This window comes from Ranitomeya variabilis, chromosome 4 (genome assembly GCF_051348905.1).
Source record: "Ranitomeya variabilis isolate aRanVar5 chromosome 4, aRanVar5.hap1, whole genome shotgun sequence".
In the NCBI taxonomy this organism is placed as follows: Eukaryota; Metazoa; Chordata; class Amphibia; order Anura; family Dendrobatidae; genus Ranitomeya; species Ranitomeya variabilis.
The window spans coordinates 62,053,894-62,068,466 of NC_135235.1; the positions used below are offsets into that span (position 1 = coordinate 62,053,894).

General features: G+C 40.4%; 1 protein-coding gene across 2 annotated transcripts in view; it reads left to right on the top strand.

Annotated features, from left to right (window-relative positions):
• The first annotated feature begins 1,901 nt into the window (after positions 1–1,901).
• LOC143768392 (natural killer cells antigen CD94-like) overlaps positions 1,902–14,573 on the top strand; it is a 90,600-nt gene continuing 77,928 nt past the window's right edge. The window contains exons 1-3 of one of the 2 annotated variants that reach the window (XM_077257071.1): positions 1,902–2,038; positions 12,909–13,077; positions 13,866–14,007. In XM_077257071.1, the coding sequence (XP_077113186.1) occupies positions 13,917–14,007 (91 nt within the window). In that variant the 5' untranslated portion in view covers positions 1,902–2,038; positions 12,909–13,077; positions 13,866–13,916. Of the gene's footprint in view, positions 2,039–12,908; positions 13,078–13,723; positions 14,008–14,573 lie in introns of those variants that run through there. The other variant, XM_077257072.1, reaches the window with a different exon arrangement.

Here is a 14,573-nt window from a genome sequence, read left to right on the forward strand (position 1 = left end):
CAGCCACATAGATGGGTTTCCAGCCTTTTTAACGTCATGCCACAGCATCTCAGGACTTTGACTAGGCCAATCCAAATGCATTAATTTTGATTTTCTTAATCCATTCAAAGTTGCACTTTGTGTGTTTTGGATCATTGTCCTGCTGCATAACCCAAGTGCCCTTCAGCTTGAGATCACGAACAGATGGCCGGACATTCTTCTTCAGGATTTTTTGGTAGACAGAAGAATGTTCCATTTACCATAGCAAGTCTTCCAGGTCCTGAAGCAGCTAAACAGCCCTAGTCCATCACACTAACACCACCTTATTTTACTTTTGGTGTGATATTCTTTTTCTGAAATGCTGTGTTATTTATATGCCAGATGTAATGGGACATACACCTTACAAAAAGTTCAACTTTTGTCTTATCAGTCCACAGAGTGTTCTCCCAAAAGTCTTGGGGATCACCAATATATCTTCTGGCAAAGATGAAATGAGACTTTATGTTGTCATTGCTCAGCAGTGATTTTTGTCTTGGAATTGGGCCATTTTTGCCCATTCTCATTCTTATGGTGGAGTTATGACCACTGCATCTCAACTGAGGCAACTTAAGCCTGTGGTTCTTTAGATTGTTGTGATTTTTTTTCCTCTTGGATTAGTCATCACTGTGCTCTTGGGGTAATTTTGGTTGGCCAGCCTCTCCTGAGAAGGTTCACCAATGTTCCATGTTTTCGCCTTTTGTGACTCTCTCTGTAGTTAGCTGGAGTTCCAAAGCTTGAGAAATGGCTTTATAACGTTTTCCTGAGTGATAGATCTCAATTACTTTGTTTCTCATTTGTTCCAGATTTTTTTGGTCTACTTCACTTTGTCAGTTAGGTCCTAGTTAAGTGATTTCTTGATTGAAAACAGGTGTGGCAGTAATCAGACTGGCATGTGGCTAGGGAATTTGAACTTAGCTTCCCAAAGATGTGATAAACCAAAGCTAAAATATAAATTAAGTGGGGCGATCCCTTTTTCACACAGGGCCCTGTAAGTTTGGATTTATTTTTCCCTTACTAATAAAGACCTTCATTTAAAAACTGGATTGGTGTTTACTTGTGATATCTATTTTTAATATTTAAATTTGTTTGGTAGCATGAAACATTTAAGTGTGAGAAGCATGCAAAAGAATAGAAAATCAGGAAGGGGCAAACTTTTTTTCACACAACTTTATCTATTCTTTCTCTCTATTCCGACCGTTCTGGCTGTAAATTTACTGTACTTGGCTGATGAAATTATGTGGTTTCTTTGAGATGTGTGTATACGATGTGAATAACATGGTACCACAATACAATTTGTTATTGTATATTAAGATGTGTGGATAAAAATTTGAAGGCACACACATTGTCCGATTTTTTTTTACACCCATTGACTTGCATTAGTGAATGCGATCCAATGCTCGCATCCACTCGCAGCATGCTGCAATTTTTTCTCAGTCCAATTAGAGCTGAGAAAAAAGTTGCAGATGAGTAATACCTCATTGAATAACACTGGTCAGAATGCAATGCAATGTTTTCTCGCATTACACTTGTTCAATTTATACACTTGTGTGAACGTTTTATGTGTTAGCCTTTTTGATAATTTTTTAAGGTATAGAAGCAGAGGCGTAGCTTCAAAGCTCTTGATTAAATGCCAAATCTAGTGGCTCCTATTCTCTTGTTACAGAGAGATCTATGTGCCCCTTCAGTCTACATCTGCATCCTTTATTGACATGTCCCAGACCACAAGCTGTGAAAAACTTTACAAACTTCTGTATGTGTTAATATAGAATCTTAAAAAGGAAATAAGAAAGAAATTGTATACCTAATAGAGAGGAAGCAGTGACATCGGTAAGTGCTAAAAATAATAACCCAGAATGTGGCTGCTTGCTTTATGTACAGCAATTATGTTCTAGATGAGTTCATAACCATAAGGTTTAAAAGAGTAAGTCCTAGTCTGACAGCTTTTCTAAAGGTCATTCTGGCAACCTAACCATTTTTCATAGAACTGCAATTTCATCAATTTATTTTAGAATTTATAAAGGTAAGTGTCTAAGTTTCATGGGGACCTGGGATAGAAGCTTGTTAACTGTATATGATGGCTGTAATAATTGTTTTCTCTGATTTTTAAACATTCATGTGTTTAGGATAGTTGCATGCTGTTGACGAAAAACTTCATTCTAGTGTCAGTTCTTGTTGATGTCCAGCATTTCCTATTGCAAAGCTGGAAAAAAATAGTCAACGGTTTTGCAATAAATGCAATACAAATGAAGAGCATGTATAATGGATTGTATTCAAATATTTCAACCAGAAATGACAAGACCTATTTTTATTTGCAATTCCTCCATTTTATAAAAATTAAGATATGGTCATACTTACTTAATATATAAGTATACTCTATTATTCATATTCATATAAACAATGCAATTGCAATAAATATGTGTATTGTAATTTTTATTTTATATTTTTATACACACATATGTATAATTTGGGGGGAAAATGGGGGTTATAATCCTTATGTAGCTTTCTGGCGTGGGTGGCTGCCGTGGAGCTGGGTCTCAGGAGGCAGGGTCACCAGGATGCTGGTGACAGTGCTAGGAGTGGGGTGATGTTACTGCCATTTTCCCTAGGTCCACCACAGTGAACAGGATGGGAAGTACAGGATCTCCCGACATTTTCTGAGCCTGCCGCTGAAGCGTACTAACGAATACCCCTTCCTCCCAGCCCGGGACCGCCAGCATTGCCACACTCCTGCCATCACCACCACCTTCCTGCGGCAGTGACTCTGCCTCCTGGGACTCCACCCCAGCTACCTTCCCCTGATATGCTACCATAAAAGCAGAATATAAGATGTACCACCATTTTATTTTAAAAAATTCTATACTATTTATTTTATTTACTGTATATATAGTTGCTTTCGTTCCAAAATCATTGGCTCATCTTCTCCAATTTTAACCGCACCCCCAGCCCTAACTGACACTGGCACTACATTGTAGCCGGCTATCAGTGAGGGCCGGGTGCGCAGTTACAGCGGCCGCAATGTATACTTAGAGCAGTGACTGAATAGCGAATGCTGGTGGGGAAAATAAAGTTAATTTTCTCCCCTCTGCATTCGGCTACATGCAGGCGCCGGGCAGCATAATAACACTGTTAGCTTGCAGATTAACCGAATATCAGCAGGTTAACAGCGTTATTCCTGGTGACAGGTTCCCCCTTTAATATTTTCTCCATTTTCTGAGCCGGCAGATGTTGGATTTCAGTCTGATGTTTCACTCACATCCATACACTTGAATCGGTGTGCTTAATCCAATCATCAAGTGCACGCTCAGAATGCCGCAATTGCTTTCTTATTCTGAATCGGCATGAGAAAAATAATCGCAGATTTTTTCTCACTACCGTGCTTTCTGTGTATAATCAGTTTTTTTTTACTCAGCAGCTATGAATCTTTTACAGGACTATTTATAGTTTCCTGTTACAAAAGTTGTAATGTATCCGTAAAAGTCAGATGCCATACTGATGGTCCACATGGCATCTGATTTTTTTTCTCGCAACCATCCAATTTCAGAGTGAAATTGAAGTATGCTGCAATTTTTTTTCTCACGCTGAATACAGCTGAAAAGAAAAACTCAGATCTGCACTGCCTCATTAAATAATTATTAATCAAAATTGGAAAGTCAGATCCTACTTCAAAATCACTATATTGTAAATAACTTAATATTGGGGGTACCAAACAAACATAGCATAAACCCTTAATTGTCTCATCAAAATTAATTAATTGAAATACCAAGGAAACAATATCCAAAATATAACAACATTGTATTAATTAACAAAAAATAGTACACAAATACAAAAGAAAAAAACATTTAAAAAATACTCCATAAAACCAAGATAAAAAATCAGGCAGTGTGGTAAAAAATAAATAGCTTTAAGATAAGTACAAATCCATCAGTACATTTGAATAATGAGAGTATAGGAAAATACACTAACAAACATTAGTTATAGAGACCAAGCGTTTATAAGGAGACTAAACAATAGAAATGGTCCATAAATACTGTAGAATTCTAAAGCAATGTATAAACAGTAGTGTTGAGCATTCCGATACTGCAAATATCGGGTATCGGCCGATATTCGCTGTATTGGAATTCCGATACCGAGTTCCGATATTTTTGTGATATCGGAAATCGGAATCGGAAGTTCCCAGTGTATGGTTCCCAGGGTCTGGAGGAGAGGAGACTCTCCTTCAGGCCCTGGGATCCATATTCATGTAAAAAATAAAGAATAAAAATAAAAAATATGGATATACTCACCCCTCCGGCGGACCCTGGACCTTAGCGGTGTAACCGGCAGCCTCCGTTCCTAAGAATGCAGTGAGTGTAGGACCTGCGATGACGTCGCGGCTTGTGATTGGTCGCGTGAGCGGTCACATGAGCGGTCACGCGACCAATCACAAGCCGCGACATCATCGAAGGTCCTTCACTCTGCATTCTTAGGAACGGAGGCTGCCGGTTGCACTGCTAAGGTCCAGGCTCCGTCGGAGGGGTGAGTATATCCATATTTTTTATTTTTATTCTTTATTTTTTACATGAATATGGATCCCAGGGCCTGAAGGAGAGTTTCCTCTCCTTCAGACCCTGGGAACCATCCAGGATACCTTCCGATATTTGTGTCCCATTGACTTGTATTGGTATCGGGTATCGGTATCGGCGAGATCCGATATTTTGCCGGTATCGGCTGATCCAATCCGATACCGATACTTTCGAATATCGGAAGGTATCGCTCAACACTAATAAACAGCCATATCAATGGATAAGTAAAATAAATCTCAAATAAGTGAAAGATCCCCCTGAAGTAGAAATCACACTTGGTAGAATAAACCCAGACCAAGCCTATACCCACCATAAGCCATAATAGATGAAGACCACACTGCCCAGTACCCCAATATGCATTTCACATTTCATATCAGACTACAGGGGGCTGAATACAAAAGCACACCACAATTTTCAGATTTATTTTCTTAAAATAATTAGAAAAAAACAATGTATCATTTTCCTGTACACTTGCCAAATAGTTTGAGGGTGTAACGTGAAAAAATGTGGAAAAGTTCAAGCAGTATAAATACTTTTTAATGGCACTGCATATTCGTATATATATATATATATATATATATATTAATCAAAGAAAAAATGAGCGGCACTATCTTCAATCAGAGACTCTATACAGGGTCTGTAAATGCCACTCACACATGTGCCGTTTAATGACCTCGGGTGCTCCTCCAGGAAACAAAGTCTTCTATGTATATGATACAAAAAGAGAACAAAAGTCGAGGGCACTCACCAGTCTTCAAACAAATCCTTCTTTATTCAATATACATCCAGATAAAAACTCATGGCCGGGGAGGACGGAGCCGAAGCTCGTGTGAGCAGGGGAGGACGACGGCCGTTTCGCGCTGTGCCTGCGCTTCTACGGGTCGATTTGTGCTCAGGATAGACAGCGGATATAGTGCACCGGCCATGACGCACCCCGCTGCCAAATCCCTCCCACAAACCATGAAGATACAAACATTAAAAAGCACAATTAAAATACAGAACAAAGCTTAAACACCATTTGTGGACAACCTCAGAATAATCAAAAAAGTCCAGGAATCATTAAAGGTAGCAAAAATTACTGAGTTAATACCTATGGCTTTGCATACCATACAACTACTACATCCCCTAGAGGAATATCGACATATCCACTCTGTCGTTGAAGCCAAGTGGACCCATGGCATTACTGTGCATGATCCACCTGGCCTCACATCTCAAGAGCAGGTTGTCTAGATCACCTCCCTGAGAGGCCAAACTGACCCTTTCAATCCCGGCAAAGGTGAGACATTCAGCGCCGCCTCCATGCTCTTCTCTCATATGGGAGATTAATCGTGGGACTCCTTTCCCCGATGTTATAGATCGGCAGTGTTCTCGGAAATGGACAAACATAGGTCTAACTGTCTTCCCTATGTAATATCGCCTGCAGGGACAGAACACGATATAGACTACATGGTCCGTCCTGCATGTAATGAACTCCTTGACAGTATGCTTCACTGCCCCTATATGTAGGACCTTATCTATCATGTGCTGCTTGCAACACGAACAGTGTCCGCACTTAAAATTCCCTTTGGGAACCGCTACATCTAGCCAATTCGTGTTCGATTTGCTGATGCGGTTCCTGACCAATCTGTCTCTCAACCTAATACTTCTCCTATTTGCTATCAGGGGTTCTCTGGCTGCAATTTCAGATAATTCCTTATCACGTCCTAACAGGTGCCAATTCTTTTTTATGGCTAACCTGATTTGTTGGTCCATACTACTGTATTTAAAACAAAACGTGAATTTTTTCTCTGCTCCTTGCTTTTGACTCAGCCGTTCCTTCCTACAACCCTCCTCTCTTTACTTTTTTACTCTATCCAAGGAGGATTTTAACAGCCCCTCCGGGTAACCCCTTTGTCTGAGCCTAGCTCCCATCTCTTCTGATTGATGATGAAAATTTTCCTCAGTGTTATTCACCCGACTCACCCTCAAGAACTGGTTGTACGGTAAAGCCCTTTTAGTGTGTGCGGGGTGGAAACTATTGTAATGCATTAACATATTAGCTGCCACTGGTTTACGGAAAAGTGATGTACAAATTTTACCTTCCTTAATGTCTATAACGACATCTAGAAATTCCAGCCGCTTATTTCCAAATACTGAGGTAAAAACCATATTCATATCATTAACATGATTCAGATACTTAAGAAATTCATTGAATGTCTCTTCTGCGCCATCCCAGATTATTACTATGTCATCGATGTACCTCTGATAATATTTAATATGCTTCAAAAAGACATTGTTGCTAGAATATACATATTTCTCCTCCAAAAATCCAAGGAATAAATTCGCGAAAGTACATGCTGCCGGAGTCCCCATCGCAGTCCCCACTTCCTGTAAGTACCAATCATCTAAAAATGTAAAAGCATTGTGGGTCAAAATAAAATTAAGACCTTCACATATAAATTCAATAAACTCGTGGCTTTTACCTATGGTACCCAAAATGGACTTAATAGTGTCTACCCCTATCTTTTGGGGAATCCTAGTGTATATATATATATACTAGATGGAGGACCGATGTTATCGCATCGGGAGGGTGGTGACTGTGCTGCTCCCATTCTGTGCCCCATCCTGTCATGTGCTGCTCCCATCCTGCACCCCCATTCTGTCATGTGCTGCTCCCATCGATATGCCCTGTATGCTGCTCCTAAAGGTTGATGGCCCCCATAAGATGCTCCATAGCATAATATGCCATTATGCTGCTGTTGCGATTAAACAAAAATGACATACTCACCTCTCATCGATGGGTGCCGAGGGTCAGCAGCCTGAGCAGGCAGGGACACGTGCGCACTATGGGGGTCAGGTGCCGGAGTTTCCGTTGGCTCAGGCCCCCGGCACTTGTGATATTCACCTGTCCACGTTCCACCACTGCGCACCGCTCTGTCTTCTGGGTCTCTGGCAGGGGACGTGCACTAACCATGCCATTGTGCCCTCTGACCTGAACATCACAGCCAGATGACGCAGAAGACAGAGCGGCGCACGGCGGTGAAATGGGGACAGGTGAATATCGCATACTCACCCTTCCCGGTCATACTCACCCCACGCTGGCATGGTTCCTGCTTCTCCATCAGACATTGCAGTATGTGTTCAGTGCTTACGCATAACGCGATCTCCAGCAGCCTAAATCCCAGTGGTGGAGAGGGGTCCTTGCGGTGTGAGGTTCTTGCGCGGGGGGAGTCCCACCAGCGGGGGGTCCCGCAATGACACACTGGTGGTACTGTTCAAGGGCCTTGTACCACCAGCAGGTGCCATATTGGAATACCCATCACTTGGGTATTCGAATATGGCAGTCGGCGTACTTCTGGTGAGGTGCGGTGGATTGTGGGATTCTAGGGTGTCCAAACGGAAGTGGATGACAGACAATTTAAGATAATTATATAAAGATATACTATATATATATATATATATATATATATATATATATATATATATACACTGTGTTCCAAATTATTATGCAAATTGGATTTAAGTGTCATAAAGATTTAATTGTTTTGTTTTTCAAATAAACTCGTGGATGGTATTGTGTCTCAGGGCTCAATGAATCACTGAAATCAATCTTAAACACATGTGATAATTAGTTTTCCAGGTGATTCTAATTAAAGGAAAACTACTCAAAAATGATGTTCCACATTATTATGCAGGTCACAGTGCAATGCCTTGGACAAGGTATGAAAAAATTAGATATTTCACGAAAACTTAAGAGTGATCATCTAACTCTGATGAGATTTGTGACTGAAACAGAGCACAGGCAGAGTTCATGCAAATAAAGGCATAATGAGGAAGTTTTCTGCCAGACAAATTTATTGGATTAAGAGAGCAGCTGCCAAAATACCATTACAAAGCAGTAAACAGTTATTTGAAGCTGCTGGTGCATCTGGAGTCCCTCGAACCTCAAGGTGTAGGATCCTTCAAAGGCTTGCTGTGGTGCATAAACCTACTATTCGGCCACTCCTAATCAGTGTTCACAAGTAGAAATGGTTGCAGTGGGCCCAGACATACATGAAGACTAATTTTCAAACAGTCTTGTTTATTGATGAGTGTCGAGCAACCCTGGACAGTCCAGATGGATGGAGTAGTGGATGGTTGGTGGATGGCCACCATGTCCCAACAAGGCTGCGACGTCAGCCAGGAGGTGGAGGAGTCATGTTTGGTAGAGCCCTTTAAGGTTCCTGAAGGTGTGATAATGACCTCAGCAAAGTAAATAGAGTTTCTGACTGACAACTTTCTTCGATGGTCTAAAAAGCAGAAACGTGCCTTCAGGAACAAAATCATCTTCATGCATGACAATGAACACCTCTGAGTAATTGGCTGCTATAGGCATAAAAGGAGATAAACTCATGGTGTGGCCACCATCTTCCCCTGACCTCAACCCTATAGAGAACCTTTGGAGTATCATCAAACAAAAGATCTATGAAGGTGGGAGGCAGTTCACATCAAAACAGCAGCTCTGGGAGGCTATTCTGACTTCATGCAAAGAAATACAAGCAGAAACTCTCCATAAACTCACAAGTTCAATGGATGCAAGAATTGTGAAGGTGATATCAATGAAGGGCTCCTATGTTAACATGTAACTTGGCCTGTTAGGATGTTTTGGGGTTAAATAGCTTTTTTGTTCAGTGAATGTGACCTAATGCTGCAAATTCCACAAATGAGCATTTTCAGTTCTTTAAAACATATCAAATGTTTAGAAATACTACTGTGCCTAATAATTTGGAACAGTGCATTTTGAGTTTTTATTCATTTTGGAGATTATACTGTTATCATTGGGAGGTTTCTTCAATAAAATTAGATGTATACTCTAACGGGTGATGACTTTTATTAGACTGACTGTCATTTGCACCGACCATTTAGGAAAATCCGAGAAAAATGTCATTTGCATAATAATTTGGAACATAGTGTATATACATACAGATATGTATATACACTGCTCAAAAAAATAAAGGGAACACTTGAACAACAGAATATAACTCCAAGTAAATCAAACTTCTGTGAAATCAAACTGTCCACTTAGGAAGCAACACTGTTTGACAATCAATTTCACCTGCTGTTGTGCAAATGGAGTAGACAACAGATGGAAATTATTGGCAATTATCAAGACACCCCCTATAAAGGAGTGGTTCTGCAGGTGGGGACCACAGACCACATCTCAGTACCAATGCTTTCTGGCTGATGTTTTGGTCACTTTTGAATGTTGGTTGTGCTTTCACACTCGCGGTAGCATGAGACGGACTCTACAACCCACACAAGTGGCTCAGGTAGTGCGGCTTTTCCAGGATGGCACAACAATGCGAGCTGTGGCAAGAAGGTTTGCTGTGTCTGTCAGCACAGTATCCATATGCTGGAGGCGCTATTAGTAGACAGGCCAGTACACCAGGAGATGTGGAGGGGGCCTTAGGAGGGCAACAACCCAGCAGCAGGACCACTTCCTCAGCCTTTGTGCAAGGAGGAAAAGTAGGAGCACTGCCAGAGCCCTACAAAATGACCTCCAGCAGGCCACAAATGTGCATGTGTCTGCACAAACGGTTAGAAACCAACTCCATGAGGATAGTCTGAGTGCCCGACATCCACAGATGGAGGTTGTGCTCATAGCCCAACACCGTTCAGGACACTTGGCATTTGCCACAGAAAAGCAGGATTGGCAAATTTACCACTGGCACCCTGTGCTTTTCACAGATAAAAGCAGGTTCACTGTCATGATTCCCAATGGCAGGGAAACATCAAAACACAAAGATAACGGACGAGCTCTGGGTGATGGAATCTCGAGCTGACCGTGAGCTAAATCTACCACACAACTAATAGTAGCCAGGGAGCATACCTGATTAACCCTAGATGCCACGCGCCAGGCGGAGGACTAACTACCCCTGGTAGAGGAAGGAACAGACCTGGCTTACCTCTAGGGAAATACCCCAAAAGATGATAGCAGCCCCCCACATGTAATGACGGTGAGTTTAGAGGAAAAGACATACACAGTATGAAGGTAGATTTAGCAAAGAGAGGTCCACTTACTAGATAGCAGAAGGATACAAAAGAGGACTTCACGGTCAACTGAAAACCCTATCAAAAAACCATCCTGAAATTACTTTAAGACTCCTGTGTCAACTCATGACACAGGAGTGGCAATTTCAGCCCACAAGAGCTTCCAGCTACAGAGAATAACAAAACTGCAAACTGGACAAAAGATACAAAACAAAAGGACAAAGTCCACTTAGCTGATCAGCAGACTAGTAGCAGGAACATGCAACCGAAGGCTCTGGTTACAATGATGACCGGCAAGGAAATGACTGGAGAGCAAGGCTAAATAGGAAACTCCCAAACACTGATGGGAGCAGGTGAACTGAGACAGCAAAGACACACAAGTCACCAGTACCACCAGCAACCACCAGGGGAGCCCAAAAGCGGATTCACAACAGTTCACACTTAGCACATGTGACAGATGTGACAGAGTCTGGAGACGCCATGGAGAGTGAGCTGCTGCCTGCAATATCCTTCAGCATGACCAGTTTGGCAGTGGATCAGTAATGGTGTGGGGTGGCATTTCTTTGGAGGGCCCGCACAGCCCTCTATTTGCTCGTCAGAGGTAGCCTGACTACCATTAGGTGCCAAGATGAGATCCTCAGACTCCTTGTGAGACATTTGCTGGTGCGGTTTGCCCTGGGTTCCTCCTTATGGAGGACAATGCAGACCTCATGTGGCTGTAGTGTGTCAGCAGTTCCTGCAAGATGAAGGCATTGAAGCTTTGGACTGGCCCGCCTGTTCCCCAGACCTGAATCCGATTGAACACATCTGGGACATCATGTCCCTATCCATCCACCAAAATCACATTGCACCACAGACTGTCCAGGAGTTGGTGGATGTTTTAGTCCAGGTCTGGGAGGAGATCCCTCAGGAGACCATCCGCCACCTTATCAGGAGCATGCCCAGGCATTGTAGGGAGGTCATACAGGCACGTGGAGGCCACACACACTACTGAGCATCATTTCTTTGTTTTGAGGCATTTCCACTGAAGTTGGATCAGCCTGTAATTTGATTTCCCACTTTAATTTTTGATATATATAAGAGTGTGCAAAGCAGTCATCAAAGCAAAAGGTGGCTACCTTGAAGAACCTAGAATATAAGACATAATTTCAGTTGTTTCAGACTTTTTTGTTAAGTATATAATTCCACATGTGTTAATTCATAGTTTTGATGCCTTCAGTGTGAATGTACAATTTTCATAGTCATGAAAATACAGAAAAATCTTTAAATGAGAAGGTGCGTCCAAACTTTTGGTCTGTACTGTATATATATATATATACATATATAGTATATTTTTATATTTATAGTTTAAATTACCTACCTTTTCCCCATTCAAAAATAAAGAAATAAAAATAGAAATGTAAAAAAACAAAGCTTATTTGGTATTGTCGTGTCTGAAAAAGTGTAATCTATTAAAATGTAAAATTATTTAATTGGAATAGTGAACGCTAAAGCAGAAAAATCGACATACAATAATTATTGTTTTTTTGGTTGGCAGGCAACCTTGAAAAAATATTTACCAAAACAATAAAAAAACAAGTCATTAATCAGCTGCATGGACAGAAAAATAAAAGAGTCTCCAAAAACACTCTTGTTTATATAAGGTTCTGAAATTATTTAATTCACCAAAAAAATATAAAACATAACCTTAGACATTTGGTATTTATATGATTATATTGACCTGGAAAATAATATTTCCAGGTCATTTTTACCACTCAATTAGCAACATGAAAATAAAGTGTCCCAGCCTCTCACCTGCCCCCCAAAAAAACAATGCCAGAATAGTTTTTTTTCACCATTTCATCTACTGCAATACTTTTCCTGTTTTTCAGTAGATTAAAATAAATTATGTCTTTCAAAACTGCAGCTTGACCCGCAAGAAAACAAGCACTGATGTGACAATGACGTGAAAAAATATATATACTCTATGTATGCAAAAACATATTATATTTTGTAAAAAAATAGTTTTTAGTGTGCAACACTAGCAAAACATACAGTATAAAACCTATGTACGTCTGGTATAGCTGTAATTGATCCAAAAAACAAAGTTGTCATATTGCTTTTCCACATGATGAATGGTTTAAAAAAAATAATTAAAACAATTCCTGAACTGCTGTTGGAAGTAGGGGAGGAAAAAGCAAAAGTGAAAAACTTAAAAATATACAAATCTATAAAGGGATAAGTTAAATAATTTGCTTTATTTTATTAATAGTGTTATTAGTAATAGGGCTAATAATCCTCTGTTTCTTTTCTTAAACCATCGCACCGCGTCCTCTTCAGACTGCTTTATTGTATGCATCGTCCTCAGCTCCTCAGGGGGTGTACAGAAGAGAAATCAGAGGTTTCTTCTGCTGGAAGGCTACACATAGAGTAAGGCTGGCCGGAGAGGATGCGGCGACAGGGGAAAGAGAAAAGAAGAAGCATATAGGACTGGACAGCAGCGGGACAGGTGAGGTATTTTTTTTTCAACCTTTTGCACACCCTCTGTAGTTCAGCAAAATGGCAATAAGGTCAGAGGGTTAGACCACATGACCAGGTCCTGAGCTTAGTGCCTAAAGAGAAGGAGACATCTTGTGTGGGCACATGTAGTGGCTTTGCCTGAAAGCTGGAGGAGCAGGTAGGCAAACTCCGAGCTCCTGTACAAAAAAGGCCACAGCCTCAGCTGCAGGTAGTTGTATGAGCGACTGTGCATATAAGCAGAAGATAGTACTCAGGACTCGCGGCACCATTTATGTATCTGCATCACTATACTGGAAAAAAACTGTGCTTGCTGCATTTCAATGAAATCTGCTGAATTATCGTTTGTCTGGATTTATCTGTGTTTGTATGCAACAGCTTAAGCTTATCAATAGCATATTGGCCTCCTTGTTTTTCTGGACAATCGAGTGCATTACATATCATCACACTACCAGGAAACAGAAGTTAATACAGTGCATCACTGGAATTACATACATTCTGGAGAATAGACATTTTTCTATGATTCAAGAAGAATTCAATTCCGCTCAAGTAAATTTGCTCATCTCTAGTACTGCTTTTATTATTATTATCATATTACTAATTATATTACTAGTATATTAATAATGATAATAGTAATAATAATAAAAATAATAATATAATGTTATAGATTATCACTTTACTATTTTAGATTAGGGTGCGCAACGTGAGCCTCAAATTCTAACTATTCCAATCATTAAATGGACTTTCCACTTTTCTAATTTTAATGTTTTATTTTTCTAGCAAATATATGAAAACAATACTATTTAAAATTAATTAAAATTAATCAAAAGTATGGAAGGTCATGTTGAATATGCTCTTCTAAATCTTCCCTTGGAATCCAGTCATTCACAGTTGGATATTACTAATGGAATAGAAGCAACTGGTAAGTTCATATTAGCTACTGCATGGAGTCTATTGCTTTTATGTTTACTTAGCTATAATGGGAACGCAAAGTCATTTTCTGGTTTCAGAAAGTCATTGTTCTCAAGCTTCAGTTAGTTTAAAATACAAACAAGCTTTAGCCACCCTCCCCAGGTCCTGTGCTGAGACTCTGTCTTTGCCTCCCAATGTCTTTTTTGTCTGCAGCCATAGGTCATGATGATGACAGCCCTGCAGCCAATCAGTGACCACAGCTGGTCTGACCAGCTCATGTCGTCAACTTGGTCAGAGCTGCTGAGTTCACGGATTGGCTGCATCATTGTTGAAGGGGATATCAGTGCTGCAGACATTAACAAACATTGGAAGGAAAACTGAACCACTGCTGGACCAGCAGAGAATACATAAAGCGCATTTTGTTTTCTTTTTTCAAAGAAACTGAGCTAGGGAAAAGGCATTGTCCCCAAAAAGGAAAACCCCTTTAATAAAAGTAGACTTTCAAATAAAACTGACATTAAATTAATAGTTTTTTTCATACTTTTGAAGTTTCTTAATTGCTCTAATATATTTTGA